The 22,333-nt window shown below is 37.7% G+C and overlaps 2 protein-coding genes across 2 annotated transcripts; both read left to right on the plus strand.

Annotated features, from left to right (window-relative positions):
• The first annotated feature begins 22 nt into the window (after positions 1-22).
• On the plus strand, positions 23-675 carry LOC115634228. Its single transcript, XM_030531819.1, has one exon. It carries the CDS (start codon positions 76-78, stop codon positions 445-447), a length of 372 nt encoding a protein of 123 aa, XP_030387679.1. The 5' UTR covers positions 23-75; the 3' UTR covers positions 448-675.
• A 21,068-nt stretch (positions 676-21,743) lies between these two features.
• On the plus strand, positions 21,744-22,245 carry LOC115634407. Its single transcript, XM_030532103.1, has one exon. It carries the CDS (start codon positions 21,779-21,781, stop codon positions 22,082-22,084), a length of 306 nt encoding a protein of 101 aa, XP_030387963.1. The 5' UTR covers positions 21,744-21,778; the 3' UTR covers positions 22,085-22,245.
• The last annotated feature ends 88 nt before the right edge of the window (positions 22,246-22,333 follow it).

Here is a 22,333-nt window from a genome sequence, read left to right on the forward strand (position 1 = left end):
TCCAGACGTTATTATTTTCGATTAAAACTCAATTATTTCAAATTTTCCATCTCCGAAACATTTACAAAGTACACGATGACCAAAGAGGTTATTACCATAGACCAGTTGAGATACCAACGGATGATTACCGAGAAACTCGATGAAACTGAAAGTCGCTGGAAAAATCGCTTCTCATGGTATCCGGGGGGTCAGGCGGAATATTACGGTCGGATTCCCCAAATCTACTCAGAGAGTCGCGAAACGTACGGAGATAAGCTATTTTTCGAGTATGCACGACGCAATCGCTTGCACGAACGATTCACCTTTGATGAGCGGGAGGAAAGGATCAAGGAAAAGAAGCGCAGGACAATGGTCGGTGAAGAACAGACGGACCTAAAGGCATCCCTCACCACAAACGGTGAATATGGGCGTGTAAAGCCCAACAGAATGCACTTCTACTGCAATTAATAGATCAACACAGCGCACTTACTCTCAATATCAACAAATCTGGACAGTTGACTCCGCCGCCGGCTGGCAGTGACAATGCAACTTGTAATTGCCATTTCATTTGCTCTTCAAAATATTTTGCATGACCGTGTGCATAATTAACAAGGTGAAAATGTCAGCCAGAGCTGTGTGCCTGGGACCGGTTCTATAATGCGCTGATTAAAAAGTCTCTGCGGTCGTTTAAGCCGAGTTTTTACCGTGCGGCTGATTGTCACTTTTTTGCAAACGTAATTAACAACAACCAAGCTGGTTGCACTTTTTGTTGCAGCAGCATGAAGTTGAAAAACTAAACTTTAGTTAGTTGTCTGGATTTATATGGCTTTTTTTTTGCTTCTTTACTTACAATTAAATTAAAAACAAAATAAAAACTGATTGCAGATTTTAATTAGATGTCGAATTGTACCAAAACCTGCCATTCATTTTATTATACAATCTTACAATCCTGAACATATTTGACTTTTACACGAAATATTATTCCGATAACTTAAGTAACAAAATAGCCATGATTTTGTGGTTGTACGAGCCCTAACCACTATTAATTGCTACGGCTATGTTTTTTTCAATAGTGCAACTTTCAATGACCTTTTTTCATTTTTGGGTGATGATTGCACAAACATATTTATACTTTTTGAAAAGGCCATTGAATTACCTTTAATTTCAAATCAAAACATGCACACGTTTCACATAACAATTATGCAAAAAAACAATTTAAATAAGACAACATCATAATACATGAAATATTTTTGACCATTATTAATTGGTACGGCAATAATATTTTTTTAAAAAGGGCCAAAAAAAAGGGAAATGTGAACATATGCCTTTGAGTTGTAATTTTTAATAAGTTTTCTAATTTTTGAGCACGATGGCTACCTCGTGCCTCGTGAATACGGTCGAGCTTCAAATATAGAAAAATTCAATTCGTAGTCGAGTTTGGCAAGAAGTTTTGTAAATTAATTCAAAACTACCAGAAAACTTAAATGAAATTTTCTTGTACACGAAATATTATTCCGATAACTTAAGTAACAAAAACATGGCTAGTGCTTGTAGTCGAGCTTGGCAAGAAGTTTTGTTACTTGTAATTTACTCAAAACTACCGGAAAACTTAATTGAAATTTAAATTTATGTTGAAATTTAAAAATTCCCTTTGTTCCTTCTACTTCGGTTTACAGTTTGTGGTAATCACCTACTAAGTAGTCGATTAGTTAAGAAAATGTTCTATAAATACAAATTATTCACAAAATTATTTAAAACTTTAATGAAATTTGTGAAGCCGCTGGTTTTGAATGGGCTCTTCATGGAAACCTTCAAGACGAGGTACTTAGTGTGTATTCCAAAACATCTGTCATTGCAAAAATTGGGCCTGGCACATTGCCTGATGCCGCCATTAGCTTCAAAGTTTTAAGGAAATTTGCGCATTGTTATTGTGCTCAAAGGCATGCCAATGCAAATTTAACAAAGTGGCAGCCTACATTGCTGAAGAGTTCGCAGCGCAAACTTTTCTTTTTATTAAACTTTAATACCTTCTGCTGGTACTATATTGCAAATTTGAATTGTGCCACACATTGGCAATGAATATTCGCACACGTAGAGTCTCATTAGACACGTGGCTGCATTCACAGCGTTTTGCATTTCCAGCCAAGCTTTCTGGCGTGGGCATATTTGATGATGACGATAATGACGAGCTGCAAAGTAGTCGGAGGCGTTACCAGCTTATGTATGTATATAGTTGTAGTTATACTTAGTTATTGGTATTGGTATCCCAGCAGTGGTCGAGTGCGTGTGAAAAAAAAATCAACAAATGGCACACAAGCAGCCCACAAAACCGCAACGCACACAATTAAACGGTAGCAAATAATTGCTATCAAAGAAAAATATGCTGAACCTATATACGCTGATTCAAGTACGTATTGGTATAAAAAAGATCTTGATTTGATTTTTGGCTGAGCGTTCAGCGCATACTTCAAAGCTTTCGACGATTCGCCTTGTGCCTGTGCGTTTTTATTGTTTGTGAAATTTTCCCATCGATGCGAATTTTTTGTTGAATCATGGCACGAAAGTTTGAGAGTTTTTTTTTTCTTTTTTTTTACAACGTCAGTGGGCGTCAGCTCAGGGGACAGCTGAGCTCAGCATCATCAGACATCAGAAGAAGAAGAAGTGGAATTCGCCCTCACTTGTAAAAATAAAGGCCGTGGCACTTGCACATTGTTGTTCTTTGTGTGCTGCAGAGCCAGCACCAGTACTACTATGGAAAGGCAAATACAAAACAAATAAATAAACCAAGCCAGTGGTGCACTTGACGCCTCAGACCAGCCAGCCATGTATGGTTGCAACAGCTTGAGTTGCTGCGATTTAGGGGTGGGCCTTGAGCCCGGAACCCTTTTTGCAAAAGGTAAACAACATTTGCGGATTTCACGCCAGGACAACGGGGAAGGCTCAGACAGCATTGCTGATCCTATTAGAGGGCACAATGGCTGTGCTTCACTGACTGGCGCCATGTCTGCTTGCAATTATGCTTAAGCGCGCATGCGTATTCGGATTAGGGCGTAAAAGGGACTTAATCCAGTTTTGCTTAACTTCAAGGCACTGACCGCAGCAGGTAGCAATGACAAGTGGTCAGTGAGTGGCAGAGAGCTGCATGAAAAGCAGGACTGCGTTTTGCGGAAAAACAGAATAAAATAATAAAGCTGCATAGCTGCACAGCAGAACAACAACAACAACAACAACAACGAAGAAGAGAAAAAGATATATAAAAACAAAAAGTTGGAACATTAAGCAAATAAAAGTCGTCAGTGGCCAAGGCTCATAAATGCTGAGCAGCTGACGCCGCTATGACGGGCCGAGCAGCAACAACAACAACAGCAACAACCCCAGACGCGACTTCAAATTAAAACGCCATTGGCATTTTGGCACGCATAGATAGCGCGCGCATGGCTTTTTGGCCAACAACAACAATAACAACAACTCTTTTGAACCAGCAGCCAAGTTTGCCAAACGTTTCAAGTTGTGCCGCCGCCTGCCAAAGCCAATTTGCCAATTTCTTGACTTTAGTTTGATTTGCCGCTAAAACGCCCCCGGCTCTCGTGCTCTGACGGAAACGTAGACGGAGAATGGAGACACAGAGGACGAAGTCGACGCCAGTATTTAAAAAACCAAAGCATAAATTTTGTTACTTTCTAGCCTGTACCTAGATCTCACAAAACGTATCCTGAGGATACTTATATATCCATGTGTGTAACTGTTTTAAAAACTATTTCATATAGGCGCACAGTTCTAGATAACTGGATTGCTGGTCTCTGCACTTTTAGTATAGAAGATGTTGAATCTAGCCTGATTGGACCAAGGGTTGATGCGCTACTTCTTCACAAATTCGTTAATAGACCTCTTAATATGATATAATAAATATATATAATTATAAAGAATAATAAAAATCTTGAATGTTAAAACTAAAATTAATAATCTGAAAACAACCTAATAATAAGCTTGATATAATTAAAATTGTAATGACTAGCATAATAATTTAAAAGTAAGCTGATACTTGTAACGCTAGGATAAGGTTAATAAATAAAAAAATAAAAAAAATAAAACCCCTTTAGAATCATGTTCTTTAACAGAAAAGGCAGGTAGGTTTCTTTGATTTTAATTATTCTTAATAATCTTTTAGGGATATTAGAAATTTTCAAATCTTTTAAAAAATACTTTGGAAGCGGCAGATCGGTTCTAATTCACAAATCTTAACATATTTCTTTTCAGGGTTTAATATATTCCTGAAAAGAAGATATATAAATTATCATACTGATAGCCGCGTCAACCTACTATTGGCTAAAATGAATATAAAAAATATAATAAAAGTCACATTTTTAGGAATTTTGTTCACTAGTCTCTCAGCTCAATATATAAGTATATAAGGTGAGCGAAATAATTAACTAGGGCACTACGTTTCATAGTACAAAAACTGAACCGTTCAATATATTTTCAAAAACCAAATTATTGCTTAAACTTAACTTAAATATTATCAATAGGCTTCAAGTTAAATAAAGCAAACAAAACGTAAGAAAATATATTTAAAAAATTAAACAAAAAATTACCAAACGAAATAATTGACATTTCAAATTCATTGTTTATGTGTTAAAATTAAAAAAGAGCCAAAAAAAAGAATTTTAACGCTAACGCCTTTAGTTCCTTTTCTCTTCCTTATATTTTCAAACGTAGTTGTCTATAGTACTATATAGTGCGGTTGTTGAAAAATGTGAGCAGGCTTGTAGTGGTATTATTTTGAAGTCAAATAATTTTTTATTTTATTTATTTAATTATCAATGCGTTTTCTATTAGGTCAGGCGACTTACAAGTACGTTTAAAGTTATTATTATACAATATCTAGTAATAACAAGTAAAAAAGCTAAAGTCGGGTGTCCCGACTTTGAAATACTCTGTACATATGTTTACAATAATTATAGAAAATAAAAAAAATTAAGAAAATAAAAAAAAAAATTTGATCGATTTTACCTCTCTCGGTATTCGAACTCACGTAAAGGGTGTATAATTGCACATTTACATAGCAATTGCGTCTGTGTGAGTGTATGTATGCCTATGCGCATCAATTCGTGTCTGTGTAAGCATTTTCGCAGTCAACCAAACAGCAACATCAACAACAGCCGCGAGCAGCGCTTGAGCAGCGCTGCAGCAGCGCTGCATCAGCAAATATATTTATGGCTATAACTTCTTGTTAAATCGGTCTATCATAATGAAATTTGGCATACGGACACATAATAACTAACTGGGGGTATTTCCAAAATTTTAGTTCGAAATTCCAAGAATTACGGGAGTTACGATTTGCGGGGTAGAGGGGGGAGGGAGGGGAATTCCAAAATATACATTTTCTGCGTATTCACATAAGGCATCTGGGACTTAAATTTGGTGTTCCTAGGTCTTATAGTATCCGAGATATAGGCGATTATACGAATGGAAAATCGGGAAAACCCCCATAGGGGGGAAGTGGGGGGGAAAATCAAAAAAATAAAACAAACTCGTATAGAATACACACATAACGCATCTTCGTGCAAAATTTGGTGTCTCTATCTCTTATAGTCTCTGAGATCCAGGTGTTCATACGGACGGACAGACGGACAGACAGACAGACAGGGCTAGATCGACTCGTCTCGTAATGCTGATCAAGAATATATATACTTTGTGGGGTCTGCCACGCCTCCTTCTGCCTGTTACATTTTTCAGCTCCCGCAAACCTAATATACTCGTGTACATTTCATGTACAGAGTATAAAAATATTGATTGTTAAAACTAAAATTAATAATCTGAAAACAACCTAATAATAAGCTTGATATAATTAAAATTGTATGACTAGCGTAATAATTTAAAAGTAAGCTGATACTTGTAACGCTAGGATAAGATTAATAAATAAAAAAATAAAAAAAATAAAACCCCTTTAGAACTATTTACTTTAACAGAAAAGGCAGGTAGGTTTCTGGGTTTCTTTGCTTTTAATTATTCTTAGTAATCTTCTAGGGATATTAGAAGTTTTCAAATCTTTTAAAAAATACTTTGGAAGCGGCAGATCGGTTCTAATTCACAAATCTTAACATATTTCTTTTCAGGGTTTAATATATTCTTGAAAAGAAGATATACAAATTATCATACTGATAGCCGCGTCAACCTACTATTGGCTAAAATGAATATAAAAAATATAATAAAAGTCACATTTTTAGGAATTTTGTTCACTAGTCTCTCAGCTCAATATATAAGTATATAAGGTGAGCGAAATAATTAACTAGGGCACTACGTTTCATAGTACAAAAACTGAACCGTTCAATATATTTTCAAAAACCAAATTATTGCTTAAACTTAACTTAAATATTATCAATAGACTTCAAGTTAAATTAAGCAAACAAAACGTAAGAAAATATATTTAAAAAATTAAACAAAAAATTACCAAACGAAATAATTAACATTTCAAATTCATTGTTTATATGTTAAAATTAAAAAAAGAGCCAAAAAAAGAATTTTAACGCTAACGCCTTTAGATGTTCCTATATTTTCAAACGTAGTTGCCTATAGTACTATATAGTGCGGTTGTTGAAAAATGTGAGCAGACTTGGTGTGGTATTATTTTGAAGTCACATGATTTTTTATTTTATTTATTTAATTATTAATGCGTTTTCTATTAGGTCAGGCGACTCACAAGTACGTTTAAAGTTATTATTATACAATATCTAGTAATATAAAGACTCAGTTACATTCGCCTATTGCTTCAACTGCTATTAATGGAACAGAACCAAGGTTTAAATAAATATCTAGTTGAACAATATAAGTGTGAATTTGTACCCCCATATATGATCAGTATACCATCTGCGAACGAATATACCATATATACTTGTATAAAGGCCTGTCCATCAGACATCGCTTTGTCTATCTACCTATTCATCGAAAAACTTTTAAGGACACTTTTGCGGACACTTTTGCGGACACTTTTGCGGACACTTTTAAGGACACTAAACCAAATTTGTTAACAAACTAAGTACATACTTATAGCTTAATTAAAATAAAATAAAATACTTTATGGAACATTCTCTTTAAAGACATCTTTAACAAGTCAGGTATAAGTTCTTAAAAATTTCTTTCTAAATTTAAAGTCTCATCAATATCGGAACATTTGGTGCAACAAATAAATATTCTTTATTATTATTATTATTTATATATTTTTTTAAACCATAGGTTGTACTAGACTCTTATGAGGTAGATTTTTACAACAGTCTTTTAGTCAAGCTTGTAAATTCATTTGAAAGAAACTGGATTTTTGTACAACCCTAGTACACCCTTTCCATTTTCGTATAGAGCGCAAGATCCAACGGTCAGTAAAACAAATGTACAAATCTTAGTCGAACTTTTGGAGTTTTGCTTGAATTAGAAAGAGAAGGAAAAATCCTGGCACATGAGTGCTTTTATTTTAAATTATTTAACACTTATAATGTATAAAATATGCGCCTGCAATAAATTTCTATTTACTAGAACTAGTACTCGTACCGTACGTGCTTTCATACGCCTAGCAAGCAAATGGGCTCAGCCAATACACAGGCTCGCTGCCAAATTACACTGCGCTCATAATTCAATCAGCGCATTATCAATCACTCTGCTACTTGTCTTGGCCAGTGCGTCAGACAACTAACCATCAAGTGAGCCAGTCGGCGAAGTCAAGCCAAGTCAATCAGCCGTTGCCGTTCAGCTCTCTGTTTTCTTTATGAAACACGTTTGAAAGTCATTAACTTAAATGATTCACTTTCTGGGCCATAAATTTCGCCACTAACCAAGCTTTTCGCTTGCGCCTCAATCTGCAGTCGCCACTTCAAGCCCTACCTGGCACATTGTCATAATAAATTTTCGTATGGCCAAACGTTAAAAATTGCTAAATAATCGCTTTAAATGAGTCTATAAAAATGGGCACTCTATACTACTACTACCACTACTATTACTGCGTGGTATAAAACCGCAAGATAAAGTAGCTCAAAAAGTCGAGCCGCACTGATGTTGAAGTGAATTTTCATTACCAACGGAAGTCGTAAATCAATTTTTACCCAAAACCAAACAATTTTTTCTTAGTGTTTCTGGCCCCCGTCACCCCTTACCAAAAAAAAAAAGTGATACAAAACAAAAGCATGACTTTGGCTGCTGACCTAGGCGGTAGAAATCTGCGTGAGCGAGCGTGAGTATCTATCTTTCTGTGTATGTGTGTGCGTGTCTGCGTCTGTATGTGTGGAAGCGCATCCGCAACACGCTGCCCAATTTCAGTTAAGACGACAGCTATAATGATAGGGGCCACTTTTGCCGCCACGCAACATGCTATAGGAAGCATCAGCGGTAGTAACAATGTCCAGAGGCGCATCATGAGAAGATTTTGGGCGCAGGCAACCACACTCGCAGAAAAATGGGGATAATGGAAATGGAATTGATCATGAAATAACCTATTATGTATATCCGAAAAGAAATGGAAAAGATACGCTGCAAATAGGAAGCTCAGCTATATCTACTTATACTTATATATAACAATGGAAGTACTATATGTTTGTATGTATGTTCCCTATAGACTCCGAAGCCGCTCAAACGATTTTTATCAAATTTTGAAGCATAAATCTAAATAGTCCCGTGGCTGAATCTGTGAATTTGCGTGACGGTTGAAAGTTTTCTTCTTCGATTTTTGTAATGTTTTTCAAGAATTTTGTTTTTTCCTACAAATTGCTCCATTAATGGATTTCTTCAATTTTCCTTACATATTTATTGTTGTTTCAATAAGAAAATAATGAATTCAGTTTACAGCGGACCAATAAGAACAACTAAAAATAATCAAGTATAGTATAGTGGATTTCTTCAATTTTCCTTACATATTTATTGTTGTTTCAATGAGAAAATAATGAATTCAGTTTACAGCGAACCAATAAGAACAACTAAAAATAATCAAGTATAGTATATAATATGCAATTATGCCTGCAAAACCGATAAATACAAGTTGTGTTGGGTACGGAAGGGGTACTAAAGCTATGAAACTGTAAGGATGCTAAGAAATTATCGGTATTTTATGAAATGGATAGTCACGATTATTATTATCTTAAGCTTACAGAACTCAAATAAGATAAATTTTAGTTACACATTAGATCTCAATTAATATATACTATAAGTTAAACAATTCACTCCCAGAGGGGTAGGTCTCGTAGGTCTCTTGAATTCGTACGTGATTTGTGAAATTGTAAAAGATTGCCAATTCCTAAACGAAAGTCCTACTGCAAATAAGGCTTTTAAAAATTAACAGAAAATGAAAAAGATGGTCTTTAAGAGTGTCCAAACATATTATCAACAGAGTGTGACCTTTTAAACTTACACCCCTTTTAATTGAAGTGTACGCCAGGTACAGCAACTAAGCGCGGAAAGTGAATTGAGGGAGAGGCTGGGCTAAAAGTGTATCAAAGCCATTTTTATATACATACATAGTATACGAGTATGTTGTATACCCACATGTTTGCGTTTCCGTTTCAAAAAACCCTTTTCAGGCGCTCGTATCATACACTAGACGCCATAATGGCGTGGCGACATTTTGTTGTCATGCGAGTGCTTGTGTGTGGCAAGATTTTATAATAATACGCAGTTTTTGACTTGACTTTGGCAGCTTTAGGTTCTCGTCTTGGCTTGCGTGTTGCTCATCAGAGTAATGGCAAAGTGAAATAGACATGACATAAGATCTGTTCAAAATCGTATGCATGATCTTCTCACACACACACAGGTGTACACAAAAGATACAAAAGAGTCTGATTGTAATGCCAATGGGATTATCTATGGGCCGCAGCTTGTCATACGCCACTCGCACTATCACTAGCACTAGGCTAGGCATTAGCTGTGACCCACAACATAAGTCATAATGCTTGGAACTGTGAAATCCGTTTAAGCGGAAATTATGAAACACTGGCGAAGGACACACAATGGGAGGACAAAAGCGCGCACACAAGTGTGGCGGCAGATTGAGCAACAAAAGGGCCATAATTGTTCGAGCCACACAATGCGCCTTTGACACATTGTGTGAGGGAAGGAACACTGAGTCCGTGTAGGTGTGGCCATCCAGACTTATCCAAGATACGAGTATAGGCGAAGGCTAATGAGCAGAGGTCGCTTGACCGCAAAACAAACCATAAAAATGTGCCGCTTCGATTTCATTTTCATGCAATCTGTTGTGTGGGACTCTGGCGGTGAATTTTCTTTGAGGCCCACCTACAACGCTGTTGTTGTTGTTGCCGCTGTTGACACTCTTCGCAGCGGTTCGAGGTAAAGGCCATTGCACAGATTTATGTTCGAAAATATTTGGGAAATTAAATCATTGGCGCGGACAGTTTTATAGGCCGGGCGTGACGGTCATAGGCGGGAGGCAGCGAGACAGCGAGACAGCGATCCAACAATGCCAGCGAGCAATTGGAAAAATGTCAATTATGCGCAATTTGCTTAAGCAATTGACATATTGTAGTAGCCCATGTTGTTGTTGTTGTTTCAGTTTTTTAACTGCACGCATACTTGCGCAAATAAATTGACAAATAGGATTGCGTTTTTTGTTTCGGTTTTTGTGCAGTTTTCTACTTTTTTGCTGGCCATTTTTGTTTTGAATTAATAAATTGCCGCCAATTTGCCGCTAGCTAGCCTTGCTGGCGTGGAAACTTTGTATGGCGGTGCTGTTGTTTTTTTTTTTTCATTATTATTCTCAGCCCTTAGGTTCTTAGTGAATTACAAAATATATTGAATTTTATTACAAACGTGTATTAAGTTCATTATGATTCACTTTGCGCCAACTTTGTCATTTATTCCATAAGCATAAGGTTTCTACATCTTGCTTCTTACGGACAGAAAATGGTAGCAATGGTTACGAACGTCTAATATAGGAACACTGATCCAGTTTATCCAATTTCTGGAATTCAACTCGGTTATGTATTTTTAAATTTATTAACTTTTAATGAAATTCCATTGAGACATCTGCCTGTAATCCGTTTAAAAAAGTCTAAGCCATTTATTTATTTGATTTGATGAAATGCGATCAGCCATTTATTATTTAAGCTCACTTAAACATAGAATTCAAAACTATAATCCTAAAAGAGGTAACAAACTTGAAGCCCCTTGTATAGCCAGTTTTTTAAAATCTGATTCTCAGATGGGACGTCTCGACGTCAGGTGCAATAATCTCCTCAATATGCAACATGGTTCCATTATCTTTTTTACAAAAATAATGGTTTCTGCCTCTGAACAGTGCAACATTTCAGACCAATAGCTTTAGAACTACGAAACAGACAGACAGGTGAACGGACCGGCAGTAAAAAGGCGTGCTGATCATTTATATGACTTTACTATAAAAAACAGAGACTGTTATAAGTAATTAAAAAAACTAAAAAATAATGATTATTTTTTAATTTTATTTATTCGCTGACAATATAATGATTAATTTTGAGTTTTACTTTACAACTTTACAAATAATCATTACTTTTGGGCAAAAAAATAAAACTTCAACTCATAAAATAATGATAAATCTTTAAGTTTTATTTTCTTGATCAAAAATAAAACTCAAGCTGTAATTTTGCCTGAAAATATTTTTTAGGTAATTTTTTTTAGCCCAAAACGATAGTATAAGGTTTCGTCTTGGATTAAAAAGTTTAAATCAAAATTAAAATGCATAGATAATCCTAAATAAAAGGATATTGTTGAACTACTCGCTTTCTTGTTGTTCCGTTAACAAAAAAAAAATAATAATAATAAAATAAAGAAAATGTATATTATAAATATGAAATAAACTAAATTGAATAATATAAAATAAAATAATAAAATATTGGTTTCTTTCATTATGAATATCTCTTTACTTACTATATTTAAGTCTATTTTAAATTTATGATGTGAAAAATAAAGTATACATAATAAATAGTATTCTATTAGTTTTTGCAGTTTGCGACAAAATGAAGGCGACAGATTCGTTGCGTAACTTGGAAATCATTAATGATAATGTGCCCACAATTATTTAAATTATTTCTCCTGTCACACAAGTTAAGTTTGAAACTGTATTCTGTATGTCTGTGTATAGTATGGCTGGATGATAGATGGATGGATGAATGTTGATGTGCCCAATGCGTATAGGTTCTAAGGTTACAGATGAATAGTCACACTCTTCGAAAATACTTTGAACCCATACTATCAGTTGGTGTGCACACCAAAATTGTTCACTGATGGTATCGGGTGGACTGAAAAACCAAACCGAAATCGGTTTTATCTCAAACACGCAATCAAAACGGAAGTTGAACTCAATTTATTGGTGGAATTATCTACCAAAAACTACAGGCCGCCCGTTCGTCGCCCATCATCCATTGTCCATTGCTCTTACATATGTGCTGTGTTGTTGAAATAAATGGCCGCGATGGCAAGAGTTGCTCATTGGTTGATCAGATCGGGGGGGGGTGAGAGCCGAAGCTATATTGTAAACAGATTTGTACCGAGTCATAGCCAAAGAGCAGCCACATTGACGATGACGACGGCGACGACGGCGACGACAATTGAATTAGACAAGGCAACTCAGAGGCGCGATGCAGGACTCATGAATGAATAAATGATGGGCACACACACTCACACACACACACCAAGTCGTATATGTTTGAGTGTGTGTTGCTGGGCATGATCAGCATGTTCCCAACGTGTTGAGCCCATTTTCTCACCTGTTAAACTTGTAAAGATGTCAGTGGCGGCGGATGCGGCGGCGCTCGTTGGTCGTTGGTCGTTGGCCGTTGGCCGTTGGTTCCAAAATCGTTTATCGCTGTCGAGATCGTCGCTGCTCTCGAAAGTAGCGAGCTGCTTGTCCATTGCCGCACTGGGACTGCCTTCGATTGATTTCGATTGCATTGCCATTGCCGCTACGTCATACGATTTAATTGCATCGATTGTGTCAGCAGTTTTATTTTCTTGTCTTCATCAGCAGCAGCACCAGCAGCAGCAACAACAACAACAGCAACAGCAGCAGCAACAACGGCAGCAGCCTGGCAACATTTGTTGCGGAAGGGGGCGTTGTGTGCCCATTGCCAGTGCAGAGCCTGCTCATAGGCGCTCAATAATTTGATGATCATAATCAATGCTGACTGACTGACATTTGCTGCCGTGCTTTTCTCTTTTTTCTTCTTCTTCTTCTTATTATTATTATTTTTATATATTTTTTTTGTTGCTCCCCTTGCAGTGCTGAGTTTTCGATTCGATTCGACTCGATTCGATGCTGTTGTTGTTTTCTTTTCGGGCAATCACAAAGGCTTTGTTCGAATTCGGCGCTTGAAAAATTTCGTTATTGAGTGTTGCTAACAAAGGCAGAGCAGACTTGTTGAAAGCCGTTTTATCCTTTTGATGAGGCGCGCACTGCCCATTTGATGTGGCATGACGCGTTGCAAAGTCAAGTGTGGTGCAACGCATTTGAAAGGATACCGCCTGTTTGGCTTCGATTTTGTTGTTGTTATTTTTCTAAAAACCAATACTGTCGCGTATGCTCCATAAACATTTTACTAAATATAAGACTAACAAGAGAAAATGCTGTTACAGTTCAAAACGCTCTTTACTCAAACAAACGACGTCCACGGCAGTATTATTATTTATTTATTTATTGACTAACTTATCCTAGCGTTATACGTTTCAGATTAATTTTAAGTTATTACGCTAGTCATTACATATTTGTTTCGAATTTAATTTAGTTACAAATTTGATTAAGTTCTATTTGACGTTGAACATTACCATTATTAATTTTATTTGTTTGTGCGTGCTACTAATATAAGTATGTGATATCTATAGTTATACTTGTATATATAATTTAGACTATTTAGATGTGCTATTAGAAGTGTCCTAGAGTTTTAAGTCTGAAGTGATTCGTTCGAACAGCGAATATGAAGAAATGCCTTTCCGAGCTTGCTTATTTATATCTACAGCAGACTAAATTAATTGTTGTTCTTGATGTGGAAAAACTGAATCTTTCGTACAAATAATTTAATTCTTTGCGTGTTATAATTCTATGCAAGAAAATAAAAGCTCTCAGTTTTTTCCAGGAGTTGAGGGCCAATTTGTATATCTTGTTAGCGTACACCATTATGCTATAGATTATCTTCTTTGAATGTCAAAAATCAATCGTGCTATACTATTAAAGGCTACTTTGATTTTATTCTACATCACAGTTCGCGAAGTTTTCAGTACCATTGAATAACGAGGGTGTCAAATAAATCTTAGCAATTAGGAGCTTGAGTTTAACTGAAGGAAATGCTGCTTCAAAGACAGATGCCTTAGCGAACTAAAAAGCTTTTCAATTATTTTATTTATTTGATATGCGTACTACTTATTGTTTGAAACAAAATAAAAGCATAATCAAAAGCTGCACTTGTCAACTGCCCCTGTGTTTTAGACTAAACTATCACTTTTGCTTTGAAATTTCGTTTATAGTTAATGCACGATTAGTTTTGAAATATATAATGTTTAATTTCAAAAGCAGAACCCCTCCCGACCTCCACTGCACTAATCAAGCACACAGCTGATACCCATATGTGTATGTATTTATAAGAAAACAAAAGTCCGTTCTGTTTATTTCATTTTGTATTTTAATGCTCGCATCGCATGCGTAGGTTTTCTATGACGATTAAAACCCTCATATGTCAACTTAGCCCATTCATCATCATCCGATGTTGCCACGACACTGAGTACAAATAGACAGACACTTGTCCTAGGCACAAACACAAATACAGATACAGATACAAATACAGACACAACACGAGATACGAAATGCTGATGAGCTCAAATCTCATCAAGCAGCCGTGTCTGGGTGACGGGGTATCTGGTATCTGGTATCCGCATGTCGATGCTTCAGAGATAAACATAGCGACAGGCTCCAGCCTTATAGAGTTATCCACTGCTGCCTCTTCTCCCTGAGTTTTTGTTGTGGTGCGTGTGTATTTTGGAACTTACAGCACCTACTTCAGTGGACAAGACGCTAGCCAGTCGACCAGCTTGATGACTTAATTTTCATTTCAGTCGCCAGCCAGTACGTATATACGAGTATATATGTATGTACGCATAGTCTGTTCCATAAGATCAAGCCATGGCCTTTGTTTTTTTTATTGTTTTGTTGCTGTTTTTTGTTTTTCAGTTGGCACATTTTGCTGAGCCGTTTCTTAGTCTTCCGTGCACAGGTGCCAGTCGCACACTTGAGCGTCAGCGCAGTGACACACGCAAGTGTTTGGCTTGTCTCGACATGGCATAGAAATGTTAGCTCCATCATTTGAATGGGCATACCCTCATCATCAGCAGTTCGCCTGTCTGCAGAGTGCAGACAACGTCTGCGGATGACGCAGCGCTTTTTTGGGCTCACTAGGTGCACAACTATTTGCTCTAATCATTATGGTAGCGCCTCGGCCAGCCAGTCAACCAGCCAGTCGGACAAACAGACAGTTACCCAGCCAGATAGCCAGCTAGCCAGCTAGCCAGCTAGTCGGCCAGGCCAGCATGATAAATCTATCTTTTATTAGCATTTCAAACATTGAAATCTACACAAATGAGGTGCACGTGTTGCTCGCTACTAAATGAGATGTTTTGATGTCTACAATTCGACTTTGGCGTAATCCAATTAAAAATACATTTTTCATATACCGAATTGTCGTTTCTTAGACAAGAGCTGAAGCATTAACAGAAACTAAAGTTGCAGCTACAGCAACAGCAGCAACCCGATCTCAAAGCACAAAAGTCCGACAAATTCAAGTGAAATCATTAATAAAATAAAATTCTTTTTTTTTTTTTTTGTTGGCTGGCTGACTGGCTGTTGTTTTGAGATTTATAGAACCGTAAGGAAACACCCCGGGCATTGCACGTCGACCCACAATGATGGCGACTCGTGCTGCAGACACTGGCATTGGCAACCTTCGTGTTTGGTAGTTTGTGTCTCTGCGCCATTTCCTTTCTGGGGACGATGGCCACATCGAAATGCTATGGTGTCGTATATAAATCGCGTGCTGCTCTGGAGGTCTTCAAAAACGCTTACGAGTTGCTGCCTCGCAGCAATGGTAAGCAGCCGCGTCCCGTACCTCAGCTACAACTTATCCCATCCCATGCCATCCCATCCACATACTATACACATCATCAGCGGCAACGGCAGCCTGGCAAGCTGTCTGCATTGCTCGATCTCATTCATTTTGGGCGGCTGAAGCTGCCCTGGCACTGGCACTGGCACTGGGTGTTAACCGGCCACGGAAGAAGCCTGGCCTGCGGACATATTTGGTCAAAGAAATACACAACGGCATGAGCCGCTTGCTGTCTGCCACTTTGCCACTGAATACGTGTATGAAACCCAGGGCCAGTTGCTTGTTGCCAGTTGTTGGCTAATGACGAGTGCTGGCCCTCAAGTAGAAGTCGGCTTTTAACTGTTGCATGCGCCATCAGCTAGAGCTGCTTGTGTTTCAAGGCTTTGCTGCCCCAACATTTGACAGTCCAGTTAAAGTTTTCGTTTTTCAAGTTCAACGCTAACTGCTAATCAGCAACCATTCATAGAAAATTTTTTTAGCATATTGTCTTTCAATTATGCAAAGGTGCGGTAAATAGGGGGGCTAAGCAGCGTGCAACCACACTGATCGAGTCAGGCCTACAACATTTTCTAAATTGAAATATATTCGAAATAGTTATAGTCATAACTGTATAACTTTATATAAAACCAAAGGCAGCTGCATTTTGAATTATTGATAATAATTCTAATAATTAATTACTGTTAATAATTTTATTTGCTGATAAATTGAATATGCCAGTTCTATTAAGTATTCAAGTATTCTCATCAATAAAGTCAAATTATAATAATCTTTGCAGCTTATTTTCGCCAGAGCTCTCTCTCTCTTTCTCTCTCTCTATTTTATTAAAATTGTTCTTTATAACCAGATCCCGGAAAATAACTGACCACTTACGGCTGTGAGTCGGAGCATAGTGTTCCGGAATAGCAATCAAATTTGAAGATTATTCTTTCTTCCTTCTGGCTTCTCCAGTTATCTAATTAGCTTTTAGAATTAAGCTTTTTACTGTTCTACTACTTTTAAGTCTAATAACGTGTAAGACCACATTTGGCTGTGAATTTGGCGGTTTACAAATGAAATTCTCCCAAAGTTTCGGAGATATTTTTGTACATTATTTTTGAAGCTTTCTTGTCTTTTGAGTTAAAACTATTAGATTATTATACTAAGTCATTTATGTACTATATTTATCGATAAAATACAAAATTTCGAAGAAAAAGGCAATAAAAATTTGCTAGTTGTTGTAATAGTTTTAAAATATCCAACGGGTAAAAAAGTATATAAAAGGAGTGTCATACTCCCCAAAATTTTTTATCAGGAGTTCGAGATGATTTCATGTTAAAAGTATAAGAAGTAGAATAAATGTATCTGTGTAACAAAGATTGGTATTAACTTTTGCAAATTTAATTGTGTCCCCTTCAATAATACTGTAACTTATTTCTAATGATATGATATCCTTTCAAAGATTAGAATCTGTCTACCACAATTTGAAATAACCAGTGGGAGGGCACGCCATTTGGCAGATTGGCATACATATAATGCAATGGGGAATATGACCATTTCAGGAAAGCATTTGATTTAAGAATATTTCAGAAATAAAAATTAGGGCAATAGAAACTACAATTCTGCAACAAATCAAAATCAAAACAATTCATTCATACACTAATATTTAACTTAAGGCAATTTGTAATGACAAACGTCACGACATGATTTCAGTGTTTGCAGGTATCTTGCGGGCTGTCATGGTTCTGATCATAAAGAATCATCTCATCGTTTGAGGTTCTGGCTATTCTGTTAAGTTGCCTGACGTCGACAAGTGTCTAGTCCATAAAAAACAATAAACAAAAAATGCCACAAAACGTAAGTATATCTGTGGTTCAGCCTTGCGTTTTGCCCACTGCCAGCAAGATTGATTTCCTGAAATTCACAAATCGACGAAATGTTAACCGATATGGACAAAAACCTTGAGACACGCAACGTCGTCGCCATTCTCGTCGGAAGCCAGACTTCGATGATGATGCTGAGTAGTCCGGCACCGAAATGCTGTAGAGTCCATGTCTTCGGGTGGCGGCTATCATAGCCTGCGTGGTGTAACCCCCGCTAGCGAAATGCAAAAACAAATTGTTTGTGGGTCAGCGCGAGTAAAACATTCTTTTTTTTTTTTTTTGCCGAGGCGGGCTAACAAGCGGCAATGCCACAAGTCCATGGCAACATTATGCAGAACGAAGGCGTTGCACGATTTTCGTTTTTATATGTACTCTTACCACAGGCAGACCACAATGTTTAAAACACAAAAAAGGAATCATCTTTGAGAAGAAAAATTTCATTAATTAATATTTAATATTATTTCTTATTCGGAATATTTAAATATTTGAATAATATGTACATACTTTTAATACTCCCAGTTTAAGAATAAAATTGATTTTTTAAATATTTTCAGAGTTAGGTAATGATTTGTTTGTTGATCTAAGCCGAAAGGCAAATAATATTCCCCCACCAAGTCGGAGGCCTTAATTAGATATTATTGCAATTTGAATAGATTTCTCCTTCTTAGGTATTTCTAGCTTTTAAGATGCTTTTTATAATTTTTTCTCCTATATCCACAGTGATATGTTTGTTGACATTAATAAATAAATAAAAAAAAAGAACAGAACTGATGTCGCTTGAATTAACTATATTTCTCAAACTTTGCTGAGCCAATAATCCCTAAAAATAATTAGTACATTCTTTTTACAATCATCAATTAAAAAAAAAGAAACAAAAATAAATTGAAAACATACGAGTATGAATGAAGAATCAGAAAGAGCATCTGGACTTCGACAGAGGTGTGGATATTCTTCTTGCTTTAGTATTTATTTTCGTTATGTTTTTACAGAACCGCTACAAGCAAAAGCACGCAAAGAAGTGAACACCTACCCGCAAGTTTGCCAGAATTCAAGGAAAACGTACGGACGCTGACCATGAGATGAACGGCATGGGTATGGGTTCGAGGATGTGGATGGCCGCAGGCGAGGAGCCTGGCAAGATGTTCCGCAGTAGCTGGAGTGGAGCTCTGACTGGCTGCATGGCTGACTGGCTAGCACACGGAAGCCTAATGGCGCATTAACGATGTGCCCGGCCCGGGCCGGCCCGTCCTGGCCTGGCCTGGCCTGGCATGTGATTTGTGTTTTGGGGCTGGTCGACTTTTCTGTTTCCATGGAAAACGTTTGGCCAAGCGCGAAAACTTGCATTGTTCCACTCTCTGTTTATAGGAATGACAAAGCGTTGCAGCTAGTCTACCTAGGCCAGATTCGAGCAGCAACTGCAGTGCAAATGGGGCACATTACAACAGCAACAAAGGCTGCAGCAGCAGCATGCTAATTTATGAAGTAGCAACTGCCAGCGACATGGATGCGGTAATTATAGCTTGGCAACATGTTTCCAAAACCCGAAGAACAACGCGCAACGCGAGTGAATGAGAAGAAAGCCAGTTAGGGAGCAAGGTTGCCATGTTGCACAGAAGCTGTTCTACTGCTGACGTCGCTTTTCTTGCTGATGCTGTTGCTGTTCTGGACTGTTGCTGCCGTTGCTGCTGCTGCTGCTTTGTGGACTGTTGCTGCATCAGGTGCAGCTTTACCGCGCCCGCGCCCACTTTGTTAGTCGAAAAAAAGGTCCTACCCCGTGGCGATTCGACAGTTGATGGCCATGGTTGCTGTTGCCTTAGCCGTTGCTGCTGCTGCTGCTGATGCTGCTGCAACATTTTCACAGCAGCAACAACATAGTTTACACACCTACCGCTCGCTGGCTGACTGCCTGGCGGCCTCTCTCAGCCTGCAACATACATTTAACTGGTAGCCGCAATGCACTTTATAATACAAAACATGGCCACGGCAGTTGCCTGAAATCTCTGGCGCGCCCGTCGCTTCTTGATAGATGCAACTTTTGGCTGCGGGCGCATTGCAGCATGGGGCGTTGCTGTCTCTGCCGTCACTGGTGCTGCTGCTTCATTTATAAACCTAGGCCGACAATTGAAGCTTAGTGTTCTTTGTAGTTGAAGCTGCTGTTGCGGCATCTTTCCGTTAGTTGGTTGCTCATTGTGGGCTGTGAATAATTTGCATACGTACTCTTCTGGGTCACACATACGAGATTGATGTGCCTAACCCAGTTAACCCTGTTCATGCACAATCTGTCGGCTTCTGTGCTAGTTAGGATTAACTGAATGCCGAAAAACTAGTCCTTCATGAAATTAATTAACTGAGGGCATGTGGAGATCTGCAAATGTTCTTCAATACAAAAATTACATGAAGCAGAAAACTACTATTGCAAATGTGCTTTTTGTTTTCATTTCCTACAAAATAGTAGCATTCATAAAAATAATCGAAAAATATAGATGGCCGTACTTTTAGGTAGTATATCAAAAAATAAGAATTCCTATTTATTTAATTACCTATACAATATAAATAAATATCTAATTGTTTAGGCAGTATATATAGAATTATCTTTTTGTTTTTAAATAATAATAATATTTGTTTGTAGTTATATTTAGTCTGTTAGAAATACATACATACATTTTCTTTCTTGATAGTTTCTATATACATAACTATAACTACAACTACATACAATTTTACAAACGCGATTAACAATAAAGGACAATTAAGAAATGAATGATGACTGGAAGTTTTTTTTTTTTTTTTTTTTTATATTATATTATGTTCAAAGTGATTTCAATAACAAGAGACAAAAATAACTTTTGCGGTTTCTACATAAAATCCCTTTCAAGCTATCAACCTTACAGAGCACTATAACTAATCCCGGCGCTAGGCTCATTGTCTGTCTGTCAGTTTCGAAAAGGGCTAATCCCGACAGCGCCTGCAGTGTCAAGTGCATTGTTCTAGTTGCGACCCTCTAAATTAGAGCAAAGCAATGCCGGCTCATTAACAAAACGCTGCCCAGCAGGTTGTCCACTGTCGGGGCCGATCTACTATATATAGTGTAGTAGGTATGCAAGTCCCCTGACCCGCCGAGGTGTGTGCGATGCCATAATATAATTAGTGCAGTGCCGTCTGGTAGACATTTTAAACCTTTTTTGCAATGTTCATTTTGATGAAAGTCTTACATGCGAAATTTGCATTCGTTGCGCAGCGCCCATCCAAGGGTGAAAAGAGAGTAATAGTCTACGAGTATGTTTGTGGATTTAAAACAATGCGTTGACAATTAAAATTAGTGCATATCCTGGGCCCGGCAAGTGTGAAAGTCAGTCGAGGAGTGGACTTTATGGGTGTTGTTCGCATACATGTATATTGACAGGTATACAAAGACAGAATTCTGAAAAAGTGGCAGCAGAAATTAAAAGCGCAGCCGCCTCTCATCATCATCAATGGCAGCAACATGGACGGCGGCAGCAACGGCAGACACAGACTTTAAAGACGCCGATGCTGACGCCGACTGTGGCGCCGTTGTGAAAGACAATATAAATCATATCATTCATGCCGACCAGCGAGCACACAAAAGGGCCCAAAAAATAACAAAAATACAACAAAAGAGCGGGCGGCATCCTATCCTGAATGCAGGCTCCTTAATAATTTATTTTACGATCATCGCCACTTCAATATATTTGAACGCCTTTCTGGACTAACAAAATCAAACGAGCTTTGTGTTTTTAGACTAACAAAATTTATACATTCGAAGCGGTCATCTGGAACTTTCAATTCCACATCATCTTCCCAGTCCAGATGCAGCTGTTCAGGGCTACTAGACTGACATTATGGCTGCTGCTACTTGGCGTACAGTTGACCTCTTCCGGAACCCACTTGCTGATCCCAGCGCCATGTCAATGCTATCCCTTTGAAATCTATGTGGCCATGGATAGAACGAATGCTGTCAATCAGTTGGAGCCATACACAATGCTCCAAAATCCAAATGGCCCACAAATACGCCTCATGCAGAGCATCACGGCCCAGCGATTGCAACTCCGCTGGTGGTTTGTGCTGCTCGAGACTGTTTTTCTGTATATTGTGATGCATTTGCTGCAATTGTGAAACATTTCTTGGGGGGGAATTGCATAAGAACCGAACCCCATCTTAAGTGTTTTTAGCTTGTAATTGTGAATTGTGTAAATTATGTAAACAAAAACTAACTACCAACTACTGTTGTATATTGTCACACACACTGAGCGCATAAATCACAACGAAAATTTAAATTTGTCGCGCTTTTTGGCGGCACATGATAATTTGTTCAAATCATTTTCCACTCCGAAAGTGTGGGGCGGATTGGAGGACAACGGGTGC

Source organism: Scaptodrosophila lebanonensis, unplaced genomic scaffold, assembly GCF_003285725.1.
Source record: "Scaptodrosophila lebanonensis strain 11010-0011.00,11010-0021.00 unplaced genomic scaffold, SlebRS2 tig00000001-arrow-pilon, whole genome shotgun sequence".
Classification (NCBI taxonomy): Eukaryota; Metazoa; Arthropoda; class Insecta; order Diptera; family Drosophilidae; genus Scaptodrosophila; species Scaptodrosophila lebanonensis.